The 23765-nt window shown below is 29.1% G+C and overlaps 1 protein-coding gene across 1 annotated transcript; it reads right to left on the bottom strand.

Annotated features, from left to right (window-relative positions):
* Nucleotides 1–879: 879 nt before the first annotated feature.
* On the bottom strand, nt 880–12233 carry LOC112597411 (facilitated trehalose transporter Tret1-like). Its single transcript, XM_025343457.1, has 5 exons — nt 12148–12233; nt 11401–11595; nt 9686–9821; nt 3901–4922; nt 880–1333 (listed from the first exon to the last, which is right to left on the bottom strand). Exons 2-5 carry the CDS (start codon nt 11437–11439, stop codon nt 1115–1117), a joined length of 1416 nt encoding a protein of 471 aa, XP_025199242.1. The 5' UTR covers nt 11440–11595; nt 12148–12233; the 3' UTR covers nt 880–1114.
* Between the last annotated feature and the right edge of the window lie 11532 nt (nt 12234–23765).

Genomic DNA, 23765 nt, shown 5'->3' with positions numbered 1-23765 from the left:
ACTAGTATATAGTATTGTAATACGCATCTTTCGTAGCGTAATCTCCCGGACAAGAATATCGGCGGTATGGTGTCGTTATGTTCAGGAATGATTTATCCGTAAACGGCAGTCCAGATAAAGTATAAAAAAAATTTACCTAAATAGATTTTGTTTCACTTATAGCGCTATTGAAATGATAAATTTATATTAATTATTTTAATGCTAACTTCTAATAAAATAAATACTATTCTAAGTAAACTATTACCATTTATCATCTAAAATCTTCTTTAATGTTGAGTATAAAAATAACCCAATATTTATCTATATAAGATAAAAGATAATCAAATTTAACTAGATAAAATCAGATAATTTAAGACTAGCAATTATCAGCTTTGCTTTAAATATAATAATATATAAGTTTAAATTTTCACATTTTTAAATACGGTTATCCATCATTGTGTACAAAGAATAAAGAATAAACTTGTCACAAAATTACTACACTGAGACACACGTAATAAATAAATGTACTGAAAAATTAAAATGACTAAAAGGCTACAAGCAATAGCTTGGAAAAATAACTGCGCTTCTCAAAAATTATATATAAAAACAAAATTAAAAACCTTGTCACTAAAAATCAGTCAAGTATTTTATCTCGGATAACATTTTTATTTAAATAGATACATGTATAAAAAGATACTTAAAATTATTTTTATCTAAACAATTCACAACACCAGTAATGTATATTATATTTAATATTAAATAATGTACATGTATATATGATAATGGCACACTTATGTAAAATGAGTAATATAAAATACTATCGTAGGCGCATGCATTTATATAATAATTTACATTTATCGTCTACTTTTAGAATATATAACACACAAAATATATGAAGAGGATATTATTATAATAACAATCTATCGTTGAACGGCTAATATATTATAAAGTGGTAATATTATTATCGTTTATTTCTGATGACTCGAACAACAACATACACCGGGTGAGATCTCCCGGCCAAACGCTTAAACAACGTCTATGTCCGATCGTTGTCGTCCGCGGTTCCGTCCAGAAACAATACAATAACATTACGTGTGTTCTTGTTTAAAACCGTTACCGTTTATTCTGTGATTTGTTACGTCGTGTCTTCTAATGACTTGTTTTTGGTTTCCGGTAGACACAGATATAGAAACAATGCACCGACGCCAGACACAGTGCCGAAAATGTAAAACGTCATCGACGTGCCGATGTTGGTCAGCATATAGGGGCTGATTTGGATCACCGTGTAGAACATGAAGAACCCGAAGCACGTGGACAGGCCGCTGCCGAGTTCGCGGCAATATCCAGGAAACATCTGCAGCAAAAAACGATAACGAAATAAGTGACTTGCGAGGAAACGTCGGAATTGCATTCGGCGCGGAAAAAGGTAGTGTGAGAATTGCACTAGGTTTAAACAGAAACTAATTAATCGTATGAATTGCACCCGTTAAGATCATTACACAAAATCTATTTATCAACGAATATCATTAGACAGTCGAAATAAGTTTACCTAGTTTATATTTTCTAAATATTTAAATCGTGTTGTTATTGCTTTTGTGAGTAAAATCATGCGTAAATAGCTAACGTTATTAGGAAATATATGAAGGAATAAAAATGTATTAGTTTTGAAAAAATTAAACAATATAAAAATAATAATATTAAAATATGTACTTGAGTATATTTCTAAATTAATTTTTACGTTGTCTAAATACAAAATTAATCGATAAACACAAATATTTTTCAAATAAAACTAATATTAATTATCTTTGATTTCTATGAAATTGGAGGATTGAGTGCTATTCGAATATTACCAGTTTTTAAACCGAGCGCAATTATTCATTTTATTTTGTTTATAATCTAGTTAACTATAAAACATATTGCCCGAATTATTAAGATGGGTACGTATTTTAGTGTGCTGTCTTTTAATAATAACTTTAATTTAGAACAACTTGTCTTTTTTCATTTCACATCATCATTTTAGGCCTCACGGAAGCCTTGAAACACGAACAGATTTTTTAATAAAATTAAACATTTTGACTTCTTACATCATAAAATAAATTATTAAGTTCATTAGATCAATTCATTTTAGGTAGTTTTATTGTTACATTAATGTTTTACTACATAAATATATTAGAATTAGAGAAATATATATAGTAAGTACTTATATTCGCTTTCATAGTTTGGGGAGTAAAATAAAATTATTATTATTACAGTGTTACTATATGAATATATAAAACACGCACAAACAGTAATTAACAAACACATATTGGATCTGTACATACACACAGTCGTTGTTATTTTAACACAGTAAAAACAGATAAAGTATATCAAATGAGCATTGAAATAAAAATTAATTCATGCGGACTACAACAATAAAATGTTAGTACGTCATTTCTTTCTTTTTTTTTTTGCTTGAGTTTATCGTCTGTAAGAATAAATGATTTGTGTGGCTATGGAATGTAATAGCAGTATTGTATATCTATATAATGATTATACTTTTTACTATCTTAGTAAAACATAATAATAACTTTTATATTGGAAATATTAATTTTAAAAATATACAAGTGAAATAGGTAGGGGAAACGTTTTTCTTGACAATTGGATTTTGAATTATTATATTATTACACCTATTATGGAGATCTATGCTATCTATGTTGTTTACAATTTTTTTAAAATATATTTTCATCCATACAATAAGGGATTCCGTTCTATGCCTCATTCGTCGAAAACCATTAAAAATATCATGATGATTAGTAAATCCTCTGTAAATGTTACAAACATTCTACAACTATTATTATTGTCATTGCTATATAACATAATATAACATATTCTTTATAACTATGGGTCCATTTTCTTCATCCGTCCTGATCATTAATAAAAATTTATTCAACAATAGTCAGCTCTTAGCCCTTTACAAATTCTTAACAATATGATCACTACAGAATAATAATACTAGTATAGGTAATATTGTAGAGAGTAAATATTTAGGTTTTAATATACTCTGCACATGTATTCAGTTTATGCAGTTAAAAGGGAATACAAAATTTGATAGGTATCGCAAGAGTTCGTAGAAAATATTATGTTGTTTTCTGTTTATCAACATATTTTGAGTGAACATTAATCTATTTTTATATTCTTGAACATTATATTGCGTTATTTTTTTAAAACAAATTATAATATTATTAATTTCTCAAGTGCGTGTTTATTTCACAATACACCGTTATTTATTGCTACTTATGTGCACGGCTGAGAAAGTTAATACAATTTTTTAATTTGTTAAGTTTAGTTAGTATAGAAAAATATAAATTAAGATTCAAGTTAAAAGTTATAATTCTTTTTTTTTTAAGTTAAACGGAAATAAAGTTAGAAATTAGTTATTTTTATCCCTATAAAATGTAGAAATTGAGCGTAACATAATACTTCGGCAGCCTTTAATTTTTTATTTACAATGCATATATGGATAAAAATATTATAATGTTATGCTTATTTATTTTCTATTTTTATTTTTGTTACTACAAAAACAATTGTTCGTAAACAAAACATGTTTTAAACGGGATTCGTTGGTATTAGAAAAAAACTAAACGTGATTATATAAAATGTGTTTATAGATAAATAATTACTTACGTATCGGAGAAATTTGATTAAAAAAAAAAATAATAATAACTCGTAACGTAGGCAAATAATTTAGTTAAAAATATTTAAGCTTTTGAAATTAACGTTATAACTTTTTAACTTGTCGACGGCTTGTTAATACGAGATGTATGTGAAATATGATATAGTTGTGTATAATGAACCGGCAAGTCATAAAGTGGTGAATAATCCGGAGAGAATATTTGTTTAAACTCAAAGGACGTCACCGGAAACGCCATCATATGTGCTCACCTCGCCGGACATGATCCAAGGCAACGGGACCAGTCCGATGTTGACGAACACCATGTACGCGACGATGGACAGGACGGGCGTCAGGCTGGCCGTGGCCGTGGGGGCCGGAATCGCTTGGACAGCCACGGTACCGGTGGACTGGGCGCCCGTGTCGCGCACCGACGCGGCCAGGCACAGCAGCGACGCGCACGTGCCCACGGCCGACACGACGGCCAGCGACCGGCGGCCGTACCGCTTGGTCAGGCCGCACGCCAGCACGGACACGGCCAGCCGGATGACGTCCAGCGCCATGGTGCAGTGGTACTCGTTGAGGTCGGGCCCGACGCGCTTGAGCAGCGTTACCGAGTAGAAGGCCACCGCGTTGACGCCCGAGAACTGTTGGACGAAAAAGAACGCGGACAGCACGGCCAGCGGCCCCAGGAACGACGGTCTGCCGAAGCACTGACGCGCCGTCGGCTTGGCGGCCGGAAGCGGCGGTGGCTGCGCGTCCAATTCCGCGGGAGGCGACGGCGGCGGCGGCTGCTGCGTGTCCACTTCCGCCGGTGGCCGCGACGGTACGCCGCCGACGGCAGTGGTCTGACGGCGGCGGCGGCGCCTGTCTTCGTCCTCGCGCAGCCAGACCGGCGACTCGGGCGTGAACCATATGAGCGCGTAGCCGGCGAACGGTACGGTCGAGCACAGGGCCGACACCAGCCGCCAGCCAAGGAACGTGCCCATCGTGTGCACGGCCAGTATACCGGCCGACACGGAGAATGAGATCATGGCCAACGCGGCGCCCCGGTAACGCTGTTCCGTCACCTCGGCGATGTATACGGCCGTCGGCGGGCCGAGCAGGCCGGTGCACAGGCCGGTGAGCAGTCGGCCCGCGTACACGCCGTTCACGCCGGTGGCCATCGATACGGCCGTCCACCCGAGCACAAACGGCACGCAGATGAGCAGGTTGGTCGATCTCGGCCCAGCTCGTCCATGAAGCCGCTCGCAAAGCACGCCGCCCACGGCCATCGGTAGCGCCGCCATGCTGGCGCTGAAAGGAAAAATAAATATTTTAACGTTTTGATCATATGCGACACGATATAACATAATATTGTCGTTTCCGTTCGCAATCGACCGAGGTCGTATTTAGCGGGTGACTATTTTTTAATTTTCTTGTTCTAATGTTTATTTTTATCGATCTCCTATTATATACCACCATTTCCTAAATATTATGTTCCTATGTTGTTTTTATATTTTCTAACACTTTACAATATATTATATATAATAACCCTGCGTGTGATATACCTATACATGCATAAATGATACCTTAGCCGTATTAAACATCGAAAGCGATGATTAAATCTTTAATCTTCGCTGCATCGATTATATTAAGATAATATATAATAAATGAATCACAATCCGGGAAGAGATTTAAAAAAAAAAAAACTTTCAATTGTCTATCACAAACATTTGATTAGTTCTTTGTTAAGCCTTTACAGCTGAATAATTTGCGAATAATTGATGCTGTAGGTTGTACGAGCGCGTAACATTCGTTGATTGTCCCGTGAATACTACAATAACTTTTACCTAACCTGTTATTAATATTACATAAATTCTCAATTTTCTCTCTTTCTTTCTTTATTTATTTGATACCAAAATATTAAGATTAGATCATAAGATTCAGATCTTGTGAATAAAAAATTTCATTTGATAATAAAGTAAGTAACTATTGTGGACGTATAAAACAATTAGATAGCTGGCTGGCTGCTATTTACATTTCTATAGGAACGTTGGGACGATCCATTTTCCTCCAAAAACGAGATACTGTTTTTCTTCACTGTCCATTTTCTTCCTCCAAAAACAAAAGTTGGATTCCATTTTCCTCTTAACTTTTTTTTATACTAAAATTATGTCAATTTTTTTCCAAATATTAAAATATTTAACCACTATCGGCAGTGATGTAGTGCTACGTGTACCGTATTATAAAGTTAAAGTAACAGTCAATAACATCGTAACGTCACTGGTTTGATGTTTGATTAAGCTTAATTAAAATACGTATTACGTAGGTACATATTGGATTATAATATATACGTACGCACTTTGTGTATACATAAAGTTATCATCAATCATTATATTAGTGTTAATGATTAAAATACAAGCTTGCATAAAATAGACACACGAATATTATTTCACTATATTTTTAGTAGCAAACTATGCGTCGACTATAGTGGCTATCATGTTATTTCGTTGTATTTCTTTTAGTTTTAATTTTTAACATGTTTGAAAAAAGCGATATTTATAACAATGTTCCTTTAATAATCTTTAATAATTAACGAAAGCTACAAATATTTTTTGCGTATAAGCCAAAATCAGAATCTTGATTATTACATTAACGATGCTGTTTAACTACTTGCCAAGTAGTAATATAAACAAATAAAACTGAATAATGCTTGTAAGTGAAAAGCAATTGATGACCTAATAACTGAATTCAATTTTTATTTTTAATAATTACTGAAAATATAATATAATATTTTTGTTCATAATTTTTTACCGGAGGAAAATAATTGAGATTTCTTTTTAGTTTTTTTGGAGGAAAATGGACAGTGAAAGAAAATGGTGTCCATGTCCTGACAATGTAATGTTCTTAAAATATCTCGATAGATAATATACCTAAGCATAAGGATATAAATGATGAATTAAAAATGAGAAATAAATAAGAAAAAATATAAATACAAATGAGAATGAATATAGCTATTATATAATACACATATATGTATATATATATATTACAATTGCAAACATCAACATGTTGGCTTATTCTAATTTCATTAAAAAACTACTAGATAGATAACCAATATCTATCTAGTAGTTTTTTATATCTACATTTCATATACTATACACAGTTAAAATTAACTTAGCAAATGATATAAATATATTTTAAATTATTAAATTAGAGTTAAGAATTAGTCTGTAAATTATAAAAATTTTAAAATTATTATGGGCCATTATTAAAGCGCGGATTTTTATGCACTTAAAAGTATCGAAATATGGCATATAATATGCAGTAAAAATAATGAAAATATGCAGTAAAAATTATGAAAATATGCAAAAATATACAAGAATTTTTTATTTATTTAAAATTTACAATAAAACTTATAATAATTAATTACTTAAATACTTAATAATAAATAATTTAGGAAATTTTCTAAACTTAATTTATTTTTAAAATTGTATTTATTATTAAAATTAATAATCATATGCATTTCAAGTTTTTCTTCTGTGAAGTTGTATCATTTATCGATTAACATATTTTTAAAGACTGAGAACGAACGTTTGACGTCAACCGAAGTTATTGGGGCATATTTGAAGCAACTTAGTATTGTCGGATCTTGATAAAGATCTTCAAGATGAACGTTTTCACTTAATAACACTGAATTAATTTTTCGTAGAATTTTCAGACCTTCATTTTTATTGGAAAGCTCGTTTAATTTTGTTGTAAGTGTTACACCTTTCAATCCAGGAATAGAATGCATTTTTTCTTTCGTTTCGTCAATTATTGAAAAGCTTAGATATAAAGTCATATTTCGAGTTTCCAGTTTTTTTTATGACTATTTTTATCACTAAAAATGCCAAATGAATAGATATAAATTTTAAATCATTCTACTTGACAAAACATTATCCTATACATTTTTTTAAATTTTCGCTTCAATATGCAATAAATTTTGAATTTTGTCAAAATATGCAAAAATATGCAATAACCTTCAAATATGCAGAAATATGCAAAAAAAAATTTCACCATTAGCTTCAAATTATGATAATTCGTGGAGATAACTGACAAAAATCCAAAAATATTAAAAGGAAAAAAATATGCAATGGCATAGAAATCCGCGCTCTAGCCATTATAGATATTTCCGTCAATAAAGGAGAATTTTTCCAAAATTAGTTCAATAGGTAAAATTACCACTTAAGTGTTAAGAAATAAAAAAAAAATAAAAAATAAAATAAAATATTGTTATCAGAAATGCGAAATCTGGTTGTTCTAAAAAATAATCGCTATCTATCATTACTAATTACTAATTAGTACTTGGTAATATTAGTACCTATAGGTAGTAGTGCTATATTAATAAACTCTGTATTTATTTTATTAATTTATAATTTAATTTTCTAAAAATTGTATTGGAACATAGAAAATAAATTAGGTATAGATAAGTTTAAAATGTAAAAAATATATTTTTTTATTGAATAGTTACCTATACATTTTATATTTTAATTTTTAATAACAATAATCTGTATACCTATTTAAAACAAACTTTTTTTTTTTTAAAAAGGTAAAATTTTTTTATTTTGCATCATACTCTGAATATAGAGTCTACGCATGCATATTTATTATTTTATATACTAATTGATGTAGAGAATTGAAAATGGAAATATCGCCAGACGTTTATGGCCACTACAAAACGGATATATTTCTACAGTTAAACCGATTTGTACGTAAGTCCATCTCCGTTCGAGTGATTTAGTTTTGATTTTTTCCCCAGACATTAAATACGCGTAGGTATTTAGTGCAAACACAGGTCTACACTGGACATTTAATCCATTTGCAGCTTATAGCTACACATATATAATAATATAGTATATACCCGGCAGGTAGTATTTAATTACACTGCAGTGCCCACGTCGTTGCAATAGTTGCAACAGTTATAAATTATAATAAAGCACTCCATGTATAATATATACAATATTTTATATATATTGTTACTTCATTGATTTGAGACCTGATTATAAGAGATTGGGGTCAAGTTGGGGACTTGAGAACCCCAATTTGGTGTACTTACTTTGGCTACTTATCATTGTAACTATACATTGTTCAAAATTTAAATATGTAAAAAAATCATTTTTAAATAAGTCTAATGCATACGTTTCGTTTATTGTATTGAACTTTGTACCAATAACAAACACTTTTCATCGTTTCGTTTATTTGAAAATGTTAAGCTCGCAAATATTTGATTTATCTGATTTAAATATAGGCATAAAGTTTGTATAAACACGGGTGATACAATTATATAGCCACATAATTGCTTATTGTATCTGCAGAGAAACAATTTTTAAATTTGATTTTTAAATTCTTACGTTTTGTCACTGTCCTAGTAACAAAAATACTTAAAATTAGTAGTATAATAGCTACACTATTAATAGGAAAAATAGACGATATAATGATATAACTGCAGAAATAAATGTATTTATCAATTATTTATTTTGAAGATGTTTTTATTTCCATGGTAGTATTGATCGGAATATCATATAACAATAATAAAAATAATATGATTTTTGATCTTAATATTAATATTATAATACTTATTACAACTTATAAAAATTCGTTCCATAATATTATTTCTTTATTGTAGTAAGTACTTTAAATTAAATCTTTTATACTTGTAAGTTGAAAGTTCGTAATTATAATCAATTTATTTAGATACTTGCATTTTGACAATGATTTGTGTATCTAATGTATGCGGTCATATGTGCCTTTAATCTAACTGTATTACTACCATTGATTATTTGTAATAATACATAATTAATGTTACTACTCGTTCTGTTATAGTTGCAATATTGAATTATTATAAAAGATTATACTTTTAGTTTTTGATGTTCTTTTAAGTATATTTAAATTTTGGGCACTCCCTCCTCGAATGAGAGGGCTGTAGGTACGTAGTTATTCTACTGCTTACAGGTATCAGGGGTGTTCTGTTTAAATATATACTATTATATGTACGGGATGAGTTTTGAAATATATAATTATAATATAGCTTACCTATCCAAGACTCTTGATGACTGCTAATTTTGATGGTAGATCGGTCGTCCTTGAGCTGCGGCAAAAGTACAGCCGAAAACCCAACTGTCATCCCGGAACCTAACGTCACAATCAGAGGTCCGGACGCAGCGAATATCTGTCGAGATTTAAGTCATAATAGGTATATATTATGTTCGTTTACGCATATTTCAACGTAATATACAATTATAGTTTACTCGTAAAAATATTCATTACAAATACTTTAGTTTGTAATAGTTTTTACAGTAACGATAGTAGAAATATTTTATCTCGAAAAGTATACATGTATAATAATTTTAAAATTTTTAACTATTCATATTATTATAAAATATACTAGTAGAAGAATTATTATTTTTATAATTTCGTTTTAAATCGTATTCTTGCATATTTCGTTTTTCAGAAAAAATATTGTGTGTTGAAATAGAAAATTTAAAATCTATATGTTCTCATTCCAAAAAATAAAAACTTAAAAAACGATAACAATTACAATTTTTTTAGCAATTTTATTTTTAAAAAATTTATTTAGTTATCGTTTAGTTATGTAAAAAAATAATATTTACAAACATTTATTTCGAGAAATAAGTGTTTATTGTTTACCTTTAAAACAATCACCTTGTGTATTAAGGCACGGAATAGTGTACTATATTGTAATTATATATTTATATGTAAGTATATATAACTAGTATAAATAGGTATAATGTTTACTATATAAAAAGCTACAAGACATATTTGATAAAACAAAATTAACATTTATTATGTGTAATATACCTATAGTTTTTAATACCCGAATTCCATTCTGTACACGAGCTTAGTATTATAATATTATATAATAATTTTCGAAACCAGGAAGTATGGAAAAACATAAGTGTAGACCGAAGGATCAGTTAACTTCGTGAAGGATTTCTAGTTTTTTTAATGATCATAAACTAACCGATATATTATTTATTTTTGCTTATTAAAATGTCATATTAGTATATACGTATAACCTATAAAGTTTTTCATACTTATAAATTTGTTGGATTTTTCCGATAAAAATAACAACTAAAATTTACTACAAAAAACATTACGTGGATCATAAATATAATGGCTCTTAGGATGTATATGTTTGTTGTGTTTGATGTTTGATATATTATAATCTGTCGGATTTCGTCATATGACTAAACAGCAAACAACGATATACGCATATCATACAAAATAAATACTAATTTCGAATGTGTGAATTAACTTAATTGCCTTCACGTTATTATTGACAGCAGTTTGATATCATTGTGTACACTTATTAAATTATGTTCGTGTTATGTGCATCTTTTAAAAATGTTCGAACGACAGAATGATTTTTTATAGTCGTTCAAACCAATGACTATCGAAAAAGTTAAAATTTCTCAAACCAAATAAATAATTAATCATACTACAAATAGTTTGTATACTACACGGGCAGTTGTTGCGGCCACTGCCACTTACATTAAAACTTATAGCTAATCGACTATACAGTATTGGGCCGTTAAGGACATTATTCATTATTAACAAAATTTTGCTGAAGTATACTCGGTGATTGTGTTTCATATCCATCACGCGCAATATCTAACTGCGCACAGATAATAATAATGAGTCGTCGAAATGCTTGTCGATCTTAACCGCAGATAGTAATTTGCCGATACATAATTTTAAACTAGTTTTCGTAAAGTTCGGTACATTACCTGTTTGAAGACGGGCGGAACATTGACTTTGAGATACATAATGTTATATTATTGTCGATTGTATCATTGAAAAATCATTAACAATCGGTGTAATTGCAAGAAACAAACACGTTGATCACGTTTGATAATAATAATAATAATTGTATTATTATAATGGAGATTGGTTTTTTTCCTCGGCGTTGTTATAATAATCGTCTGAAAAAAAAAATATACAAATAACAATGATTAGAATATATCATTGCGTAGATAGACGTGCGCCGCCCGAATCGTCTAAACTCCTGTGTTCCCCTAGAATCATCGGTGTCGTGTAGCTTTTAATATGCATATTATACACGACGCGCGGAGGTCGGAACAATATACTTATTATCATTAATATTATAATATATTGTAATAAGCAGGCTGCTCGTCCGACCACGGTCACCCGAAACATAAATTGAAGCACCAAGGTCTCGGTCAGAGATCAATGTTTTATATTTTATACATTATGTATGTACGGTAAAACAATATGTTATTATGATTACCCGAGAGACACTGGCAGACGATTAAGATCATCGCGATGAGCCTATTATACCTATAGCATAGTGTAGCATTGCCTTGGCGCAGCATACAAAAAAGACATATAAAGAATAAAAATGAAAATAAAAAAATATTAATGCTCGAAAAAATAAAACACTGCCGATATACTTATAGGTACATCATAGTAGGCAAAAAATCGTTCGTGAGTACATAACAATTACGAGTACTTACACATGTTTTGTTTCGTCTTGTATTTTAATGACCTTTTATGTGCATTATTCATTGTGTTTTTGTAATTTCCGCCTCTGCGAGAAGACTCGCAGTTTCCATCGCACTACTGGTCGTTTACTGTCGCTGGTATATTATATTATTGCCATTATATTATCATAATAATAACAATAATAGTAATACGCACCGCGCTGCAGTTATCGTCTGTTTCCCGTAATTTACATAACGTTTCGCGACGAGGAGGGATCGTGTTGTTAATATATAGGTGCACACCTATGTATATATTATGCATCGTGATTTCGTGGGGGAGATCGGTTATGTGATTCCATGGCACATGAATCACTGCGATGGGCAATGCGATTGTCAACACGTTACACGTGATAAACGTTTAAATCGTTTATCAATGATTTTAATGTAGCAAAATTAACGTCGACACGTTTAAATAAATTATAATGAATAAAATCTAAACGATATTCGAGTGTGTATAGGCATTTCATCGTGAACCCACACTTGATTTAAAACTGTAGTACGTATTTGTGTTTTTAATTTATTTTTCGGAACATTCTCAAGTACACAGTATTTTTATGCTTCGAAAGCAGAAGAGATGAAATTCAGTTGAAGTTGTATCGTACCCATTTTACGAACTAAAAAAGAAAATTCCAGATTGAGCTACTTTATAACTGCGGGTTTAAAATTTTAAATTTCATTCTAAGGTCTTATTCTACTTATAAATTTAAAATAACTCAAAATTCTCATTTTTATTTTGTATTTTTAAACTCATTTTAATATTACTTTTAAAGTTCAATTATTGATAATGAGTAATGGCTATATTATGACTATGATTTTAATAAAATACATTTGAATTAGTAAAATTTATTTACGTTTATGATTTGTTAAAAAGGTAGTGGTTTTGTGCTTTTGAATTGCGTTCGGGTTATGTTTTGCGCTTATGGGCTGCAGCCATCGATTATTGTACGCGTGTAATTAACGGGTAACTAGGTATTGATATTAATCAAAGATTTAAACGTTGTAGAGAAAGATTTAAGGAAAACTTTGAGTTATTAAAAAAATCAATACTTAAGTTTTTAAGTATCTAGAAGCAAAAAAAAAAAAAACGAACTATTGAAAATTATATGATATAAAAAAAAAATAATACAATTAGTTTAAAAAATTGATGTTATCGATTGTCTCTTACAGCCTTGGCTACATCAATTTTTTGTCATCTCAAAATATTAAAAAACATTATCAACATACGAAGATAAATAAAGTATTGAGAAATATAAATGTACGGTATAATAATTCGACGATGCTCGGGAATAAACAAGCTAAGTTTATAATAGTTACTAAAATTTTACTTAAAATTATACATGCGGTATACTGAAATTCATTGTTTTTGTCTCAAATAGATTGTCGCAAGATTTTCAACGGATCAAATATTTATTTTGGTATGGAATCAACGAGAGCTAAGAATATTATTGTAGATTTGAACTGTTGAATGTATTCCATGTTTATTCACAAGTAATAATAATATTTAATAATATAATATGATATATATATATAAACGTGTGCTATAATATTATATTATATAGATTTTAAAATTTGTCATGTTCTCATTTTCGAAATTGATCTATTTACATCGTAATCGATACGGTATCACAATATCAATTTAAATGTAATAAAGTGGGTATAGGTGGTTTAATTATACCACGTGACCTTGGTTATTATTATTATTGGGCTCGGTGCATATGCATTGAACGTAAACGTATCAAGTTTTTAGACACTTTATTATTATATTATAGCTACTATTATTCATTACGTACAATTAGTTTGAGTGTGTCGTAACTGGAAATATTACCAAATTCACTAATTTACGCATTTGCGTAATACTTATGACTACTTGCTTTTTAGCGGGATACACGCATAGTGTATAAGTGAAACGGTGCGTACGTATCTGTAAACTGATATAATCGATTCGTTCTACTTGTACAGTTGATTTATTGAATATTACACGAAAAAAAAAAGTAATGCGCCTACAGATACTAGCTATACAGCAACAGGTAGATACGTCCAATATATTTTTGTGGGTCGAGATAAATAGATTGAAAAGTGGTATTTTTGTTGTTATTGTCGAGTTCAGATGTAAAAAGTTCCATTTATAAAAAAAATTATACTGCAGGTAAATAATATTTACTGTTAGTTTCAAGTATTAAAAAATGCCTATAGAAAAACATGATGCAGTCCATTTTATCTAATATTATTTTAAATATATAGGTACTTGCTCATATACATAATGTATATAACACATACTAATAATAAGACATTTTTTTTAAACATTGACCATTTTTTTTCATAGATTACAAATTTATACATGTGTATGAACTATTTATCATTGAACTAATAAATTAACAATAAATTTACGTTAACAGTTAATACATTAATTAAGTACCTAAAAAACTAAACATTTAATCACTTGCAGATATAATGATATATTTTCTTGTATAGTAAAACAATATATAATTTGTTCAGAGCTTTTAAGATAACTTTAAGATAAGATGTACCTATTACCTATGTACCTTACCGACTCATTTTATGAATAATCACAAAAGAAAAATTACGGTAATTCACTGTGAACCTTAAAATGAAATTTTATAAATTCTCTAAACATTTTTAATTTATTTTATCCATTAAGCAAGTTAAACAGATAAAAGTTATAATTTATAATTTATTTATTATTTGCAAGGCACCGGCCGACGTATTATGCATTTAAATGATTTTATTCTATTTTTACTTTCAAGCTACTCTCACGTGCTTCGATTACATAGAAAAATGTTTTTTCTTTTAATTGCTTTACTGTTTGTCTCATTCTTCATATAATGCATAATTATTTATTATCAATTTAACATAATAAAGTTATTATTATAAAATATCCAACAATATTTGATTAGTATAGGTATGTTAATATATTATACAATATGTAAATTACATGTAAATTATATAATATCATGCATCTATTTATGTATTCTCGACAAAAGTAGAATAATGCTCATGTTTACTGGTTTGCATAGTTTACATGCAGTTTACTCACGTTTTGTATTAAATCACCAAAATATTCACGCAAATTAAATGAAGTATTTCAATAAAAAATATAAAAATATACTATCAAACCTAGAATTATTTTTAATCTGAATTATATACTTATCTGGGTTTTTCTGTAAAAAATATTTTAAAACGTTTGTTAGGTATTCGTATTCACTATAATTATTATTATTATTTATTATTATTGCATTGAAATAACGTACTATAATAAATATACATGAATATTAGTATAGTATGATTTATTAGAAAAAAATATGCAGAATGTAGATGCATTCGAATCCCAAACCTAAGTAATTTTTTTATTACTAATTAATATTATATAGACACGAGATTAAAGTATTTATGAAATTAATTTTGAATAAAAACATGTGTTTACTGGCTTACCGTCATGTACGTTATTCGCATCGTGAAATATTTTGTATAAATAATATTACTAATATATAATATTTTCGTTCGTGTAACAGAAGCAATTGATATTAAACCATTAGTATAATAATGTGTATGATCATACTAATTTAGTATGTATGTAATAAATTATGTTTATACTTAAAAATTTTATTAATAATACGCAACGTTATATTATGTTTCCAGCGTACGCATATAATATTGTTATAATATAAATCCCGTAAAATCAATTCATTAACATAAATTTCAACGGATAGGTACTTAATACAATAACAATAATAATAAATATATTACCTGCCGAACCGTTTCAGATTATATATATTTATATATTCTATTTTATTGTATTCAGATTATGATGTGCAGACTAGAATATTTGATTTGAAAAAACAGTGAAAACAAAAACAGACGCGAAAACAATACTGCGCGTATTGGCGAAATCGTTAAAGTCTACGGAGACCGCGTGGAAAACACTACGTCGCGAACACGGGAAATACACTAGTTGTTGAGAAGTTACAACTTACAATAGTATTATGATTATTATTATCGTATCGCGTATACCTATGCTGCACGTTTCATACGCCATACCCCTTCTACGCAGTTGACGTTAATAATAAAGGTAATAAATTATCGATGTACGTGTTCCTATGGGTTTTTTTCTATTTGTATAGTTGTAGTAGTACTATAATATTATAAGTGTAGTTAATGGGTATGAGTAAATTATGAGAATCGCGTCTCAAAAATCATCAGAAAAAGTAGTTGTAGATAATATTTCATTTCTGCGGCCTACGAAGACAATATACGTTGTCACATATTATGTGTATGTATATATTATGTAAATACTAGCTATGTGTGAGTACGTAATCCTATTAGACATCTAGCGTAGAGACGACAGGTTGTTTTTTCCATTTTTATCAATTTAACGAATTAATTTTATGTGCATAATACATTATTTTAATTATTAATATGATATCTAAAAATATAATTATGATGTCGTAATTAATGCATGTCCATACACGATTGCAGTCATGTTAAGCTGATCTTAGTGCACAATTAGTTTTCTCACACTGATCAACTGATCCATGGTACAACATAACACATTTGGGTTTAAAAGATTCAATTTTGTGTTCTTAACACGTAATCTAACTTACATTAAAAAAAATTTAATCTAGAGCACCTCATTAGGTTTTTGATATTTTAGTTTTGAAATGAGTTATGAGCATTTTAACATTTTACAAAGTTAAAATATCAATAAAAGCCTACGAGATGCCTTAGATTCTTACCTTTAATTCTTATAATAGGCCAATGAACTTTAATATTGCGGCTAATATAACTGTTATAAATTGTTATGTTGCATGTGAGCAAGAGAGAGAAAACAAAAATAGTGCACAGACTTTCTATTAATTGGTAACAACCTACGTGTGAAATAAAAAATGACGCGAAAATAAACATCGTGTGCTTAAGTCACATTTGTGTATACTCAGCGATAAACTTGATTTTCATAATTATTATATTATGTTTTAAATCAATATTGAATAAACTGCTCCTATAATAATATATATTATATAGTGTATTATATTACGATGTCAGCCGATAAATAATAATAATTACCACAATATTTCGGGGTTTTATTTTACATTTTATAAATAGAATTTGAAACTAGTCACTTGAAAGAAGAATGTAACTTATAATTAGTGTTTTAATATATTATTCTAATAACGTGTAATTATCATATTATTTTTTACACTTAATCAATGTGTTTAATTTATTTGGAGCGTATAGCTCAGAAATTTTGTCTAAGTAGTATTTTAAAGTTTAACATAATTTATTTCCGTCAAGTTTATTCAAAAACATCTAAAAAAACTACCCAGTTATTAAAATCATTGAAGAAATATGAAATCTTAGGTTTAACAGAGATTTACTCAGAATCAATTCTCAAATTTATCAAATGTTCTATATCAAGTTGAGCAAAGCCGCATAATAGTACCAGAATTCCAGCCTTTCATTTAAATACGCGGTTTGGCTTAACAATTTTTCATTTAAAATATTTAATTTATTTCATAAACAAATATTTTCATAGCTGTATAATATTTAATATGATCAAAAAATAGTATTTCTTTTAAAGACAAATACTTAATAAAAAGTATTCGAAATATAGTAATAAATCTTTTTGAAATAATATTTAAAATGTTTTTGAAATATTACTCATACGCGTGAATAAGTGATATATGTTATAAGACGTAGGTATTACAATACAGATGATACAACTGTAATTGGCATGAATATAGTCTGAAAAACGACAATATATTCGACATAAGATCTTTCCTATTCAATACAGAAAAATAGTCGAATATACTTTGCCGCAGGACATCAAAGTTATATCTTTATTTTGAGTTTGGGAAAATTTGATGTCTTAATAATCTTTCTAAGTGAAAAAATCTTATATTTAATAATATCTAACAACATTAGAAAACTGTTTATTGACGACGACCTGTAAAACCCAATGTGTGCTGCAGCGCGGTATGTTCAAGACGCACGGACATACACAATATTAATATAATACAACAATATGCGTGATATGCGAATCGCTACATATTTGAACGGAACAAATTGACCTAAAAGCGACACGTTTTTCTTTTTTAACCATTTTATTATATGTTGTCAAAACGGAAATTATGGCGGTTTCGGTAAACGATGGGGTGTCCGCGCAGCAGTATTGCGGGGATGAATACAATAATATAGTATAATTGTACACAACGGCGTAATACGCGTAGTGTGACGCAATACGCGCAATAGCGGAAACAATTTTTTTTTCCTGTCCATTCAACAACAGGCAATAAAATACGGTGACACAATGTCGAACAGAAATTTCTGCGCTCGGTATAGCGCTACCGTGCTACACTCGAAACACAATCGAATTTTACACCACAGCGCGAATGGGACTGCGGAGAAGAAAAAAAACGGGCGCGGCGGCGGTGGTGCAGAAGCAGCAGCGGTATATAGGTGGTATTATATTATATGTTACATTATATATATTTGTATATATATATATATACATATTATTGTTCCCGAATACCAGTAGCCGTTTTTGTGTGTTTTCTGATCGGATTTTCGGCATGGCGAAAAAAAAACCCCATACATAGGGATTTTTTCCGTTTCTTTTGTACGGGCCAGTATGACGTGTGTATGTGTATTTTTTTGTCTTTTACGCGAATTTCACGGTTATTTTGTGTGTTGTTATAGAGATTAAAAACAGTCTGGCAGTGTGGGTGGCTGCAGCGCAGTATATATGTACGTATACTCGATATAGATTATGGCCTTAGAGGTATGCGATTTACGGTTTGAGTGCAAACAATCCAGACACGCATTACGGAGTTTTCTCGAACAAAAAAATTTATAATAACAACAACAGTATATAATAATAATATCATACAGGAAAAATAAAAGACCTGTCTCCTGCTGCCTCTTGGGTTACGCAAGAGCGTCGAGCGAACATAAAGAAATAAAACACCCATCTATATTATATTATATTATATTATATTATACAATTATAATATATAGATACGCGTGGTGTATAATATAATATAGAAGACAGCAGATATCTTGGTACTGTATACGACGTAGGGGTCTCGTATTTGTTCTTCCGTTCTTCCTTCGAAATTCCCGTGTAGATCTTCTGTATATATAATATCTGCACGTCCTAATACACTGAGAGAACACGAGAGCATGTTTTATTTTATTTTATTATCGCATCTCTCGAATTACACGCGCATGGTGTCTGTGGTAGGTACACGATATCGTTATATGTATACGGAACCACCCTTGCTTTTTTTTTCTAGCGAAAATCCAGACACAATGCACGATGTAGTTCAAAGTATATGTAGTCTACACGAATTTGAAAAGTGTAAATTAGCCACAGAGTGAGTTTTTTTTTCGTGCATATAAATTAGGTAGCGCGATGAACGTCTAAAATTCATTGGTTTGCTAGTTGCCAATAAAATTCCATGTATTGTAGGTATAATTATTATTATAAATAATTACGAAAGCGATGTGTTTTCCTGTGAGGAAACCAGTATACGAGCTTGTCATAATGACGACGATGCAGTATAATATATTGAATCAATATTAATTTTTCAATCAAATATTCTACTTAAAATCAATATTGTAAGTTAATTGTTTTGAATTTCGTTAATTTATTTTATAAACTTTTAAAATAAAAAAAAAAGCAACTATCAAATTGCAATTCGAAAAAATAAAAGATTTCGTTATTCAAAATAAAAATTCAAACGATTGTTCATTATAATGATTTAGAATCGGTACAAAGGGGCTGAGGTGAAGGGAAAAGCACCCCATGTTGCTAAAATATAATAACATTTTACAAAACACGTACATAGAACGATTTTCTATAAAAAAATAAATAAATAGGGGTTGTGTAATAATGAATATACACGTACAGGTATATGTTCAAAATATTTGAAAGTAAGTATTTATATGTGCAATAATTGTTTGTTTGTTTTTTAATCGTTTTATTAATTTTGTTCCACGAATATTGATTGTCAGTTATTTCATTAATTTTTTCCCCGAATACTATGGAAATATAAATTCAGAAGCATATAAAAATATATATAATCAAATATGTTTACTATTAATATTTGGTTCAAATCGATTGTATTAATTAAATAAATTGTAACGTTTCCATTCAAACCAATAATAATTACAAAAAAAAAAAAAAAATAAATAAATAAATAAGTTACAATTATGTACAAAGAACAATGATTAGTAAATAGTATTTAAAATTATATTATCATAAGCATAAATCAAATAATCGCCAACAAAGTTACCAAAAAAATGGTAACTTTAAAATTTATGAAAAAGTGTTCCTAAAGTAAAAGTATAAGAGTACACTGAAGACTAAAGTATCATACCTTTTAGTAAATTAACTGATACACGGATGAGATAGAATCTTTGAAATAGTATCTATGGAGAGGACTATACGTAAGTACCCATAGCATTTCCTCTCTTATTGTATTTACTCCTGCTGGCTGATTTTTATCTATATTGGTTATTATATTATTATTTTTTAATTAATTTGTGTATTAGTACCGGATTACCTATAGAGTATATAGTAGGTATACATAAAATATACGAATTTGGCTAGTGTAGTTAATACTCAAGTAGTGAGGAGGTCCTCGAACACGCCATTAAACATTATTATATTCAAACAATAATATTAAATAAATAATAGAATAAATCTAGTATTTTGAGTAATGTTGTTTAAAAATTTAAATACGATATCAATGTAAGTTTTGCCTTATTTTGAAAAATGCAAAAATATGTATTTATTTAGTAAATAGTTAGGAAAATTAGGCAATTACTATTATTTGTTTTTGGTATGGGCTCGCAAGAGTTTTTGTTATTATTAAGCAGTGGTTTGTTGTAGGAAAAGTAAGGTAAACGCTGGGATAGTAAATGTATAATAATATCTTAATATTCAATTTAATACAACCGATTTTGAATTGAATACTATTGATCTTTAAAGTAATATATATTTGCACTAGAACACGAAAACCAATATCATAGAATGTTGAAGTTTAGTTGTAACTATATCTATGTAACAACATATTATATACGCGTGCGTTAAAAAACTAACAAAACTATTGATATTGAGGGTGTAGCAAATAACCATAACAATAAATCGTAGAATTTACTCTCGGTGATATTATTATTTTAATAGTTAATTACAAAGAAGCTGAAATATATAGGTTAATTATGCATTATTCGATGTGGTGTATTTTTATTTTTTAATAACGTATAAAGAAAAAATTACATGCATTAGTATCTCGAAAAGTATTGACATTTTAAAAATAATTTTAATTCATACAAAATAGCATTAAAATAAAATAAATGAAAAATGTATTACAAATTGTGTAAAAAAAATATTTATAGAAACTTTAATACATGCATCACTTTGAGATATCAAGTGTTTACTGTTGGCTGTACCCAATGTACAGCCGCGCGCGTATCATATAATATATATTGATAATTGTTAATTTGATTAAATATTGCCGTTATAAAAAAATAAACGAACATAATAATTTATTAAAACAACACAATGCACGTGCAGTTTTAGGTTAGCGCGACAGTCGTATGATTTATTTTTTGCACATTTTACGCTCTAAAACGTCCACTGGTTTTGAGTGGACATTATATTAAAATACACGTACCGATATAATATAATATATATGCGTTTACGGCCATGTACGAATAAAGCCGCTGGTCACTTGCTGCCACTGCAATGTCACGAATTCATGAAAGAAGCATAAATAATATCGTGAGACTTACGTATATAAATATAGTAAAATGCGTCGGTCGACGAACGACTATAGTTTTATCATAGCTGTACATCAATCGTTAATCCGCAAGTAAATAGAGATACCTTTGTTTCTTTTTAAAAAAAAAAATGATATTTTATTAACAGTATCATCACTTATCTACAGCTCCATAATTAATACAAGTGTACTTTATGCGACTGTAAATTATGGTGAATTACGAAGGACGTTTTCCAATGCAAATGATTCGTACACGATCATAATATTTTCATTATTACATTAACATTTGTAAATGCGACGTGTTTTTCATTGACTTGCGAATTCCACGAGTGTTTTATATATGTATACGTAATATTATTATTTTACCAGATAGGTACATAATAATAATAGCCGGCTTACTCTTATGTTTCCATGTAAATATTTATTTATGATATACAAAACATATTATAAAATTTTAACCACGCATATTTATATTATTTTACTTTAATAATATTTTTATCAAATACGTTTCGAACAAAAAATAATAAAACATTACTGGCGCACGGATCGTGGATATAGGTTATATAATAGTCTCCGGTAGCTATTGCCTGTTGCAATAAACTACACAAGGTGTAATTATTTACGTCTAGTCCATCTAGACTAACTTATTGAGAGTGTAATGGAAATAATCGACAAAATATTATTCTGTAATTAATTATGACTTTATTAATTCTAATATTTTTTATTTCAATAAATAATCTTTTTTATATATAATTACATAATATGATGATAAAATGTTGTAGTCATAATATTATAGTTACTAGTTAGTTATTTTTATTTTTGATACAACCAGTTTGAACCCGTACAATCGTATAGGAGGTACTCACTTCGTTTATCTATTTGGCACGTCGCTATTGCTACATTAATACGTAATAAGAAAATATTATAGTTGTCTAAGTATTTATATAAAATATAATATATTTATCTATATTGAGAAGAAATATTTCATGGTTGTAACTTAAAAATAAATATTCTATGTATCAAGTTAATTTAAAATTATTTTAACGTTTAATAATAGTTAGGTATTCTGAATCACAATAAATGTGTTGTATCTTGACAGAATGATAAAATACAATTTATAAGGTTCATAAATTGGTAAAAGAGTTATTTTTGACGGGATATCACTGATAACAGACTGAGCGTGTTCATAGACAGACATGGACCAGTTATAAGGCTATAACTACTAGGGCCAGTACTGTACTACTTATATCTAAAGGTCAGTAAACCAATTACTCTTACCTTTTAGTTTTACTGTCATGACATGAAAAATATATTTTTGTTTCATCTAATTCCATTAATATATTAAATTATCATACATTTTATTTATATTAAAATAATTAAAAATTAAAAACTAATATTATGATAATCAATTGATTATCGGGTAACTATTTTTTGTAAAAAAATAAAAATATTTTTGTATTTAAAATATTAATATAGTTGGTTTAAACTCAATGCATACTATAACAGTATTGACACTAATTTCCCTCCTTACCGAGGTCGTTCATAAACGGTTCTCTCCTTAGTTTTAAGTTTTCTAATTAAATATACCTAATACTTATCTCTCAATCACCTTTATTATTTAATCATGCTTTTATAATTTTATCACATAATACCGTTGTTCAGTTGTTTGCAAACTAACAACCTACTATTATTTTATATTGTTGTCATGCTATACGTATAATCTAAACTATTATGTTATCTACTAACCCTTAAGGTCCTTACACACTAGGCGAATAGTTCGCGCGCGGACGCGAT

Source organism: Melanaphis sacchari, unplaced genomic scaffold (genome assembly GCF_002803265.2).
Source record: "Melanaphis sacchari strain LSU unplaced genomic scaffold, SCAv2.0 Contig40_pilon_pilon, whole genome shotgun sequence".
Taxonomy (NCBI): domain Eukaryota; kingdom Metazoa; phylum Arthropoda; class Insecta; order Hemiptera; family Aphididae; genus Melanaphis; species Melanaphis sacchari.
The sequence above is the reverse complement of the archived record's forward strand: the minus strand, read 5'-3'. Positions and strand labels throughout refer to the sequence as shown.

Bases quoted from the DNA above. Each gene is read 5' to 3' on its own strand.
- LOC112597411 (XM_025343457.1), bottom strand. From the start codon at position 11,439: ATGTATCTCAAAGTCAATGTTCCGCCCGTCTTCAAACAG. The intron at 9,822-11,400 runs GTAATGTACCGA...AAATCTCGACAG, and splicing joins TTCCGCCCGTCTTCAAACAG to ATATTCGCTGCGTCCGGACC. The intron at 1,334-3,900 runs GTGAGCACATAT...TTTTTGCTGCAG, and splicing joins CTTGGATCATGTCCGGCGAG to ATGTTTCCTGGATATTGCCG.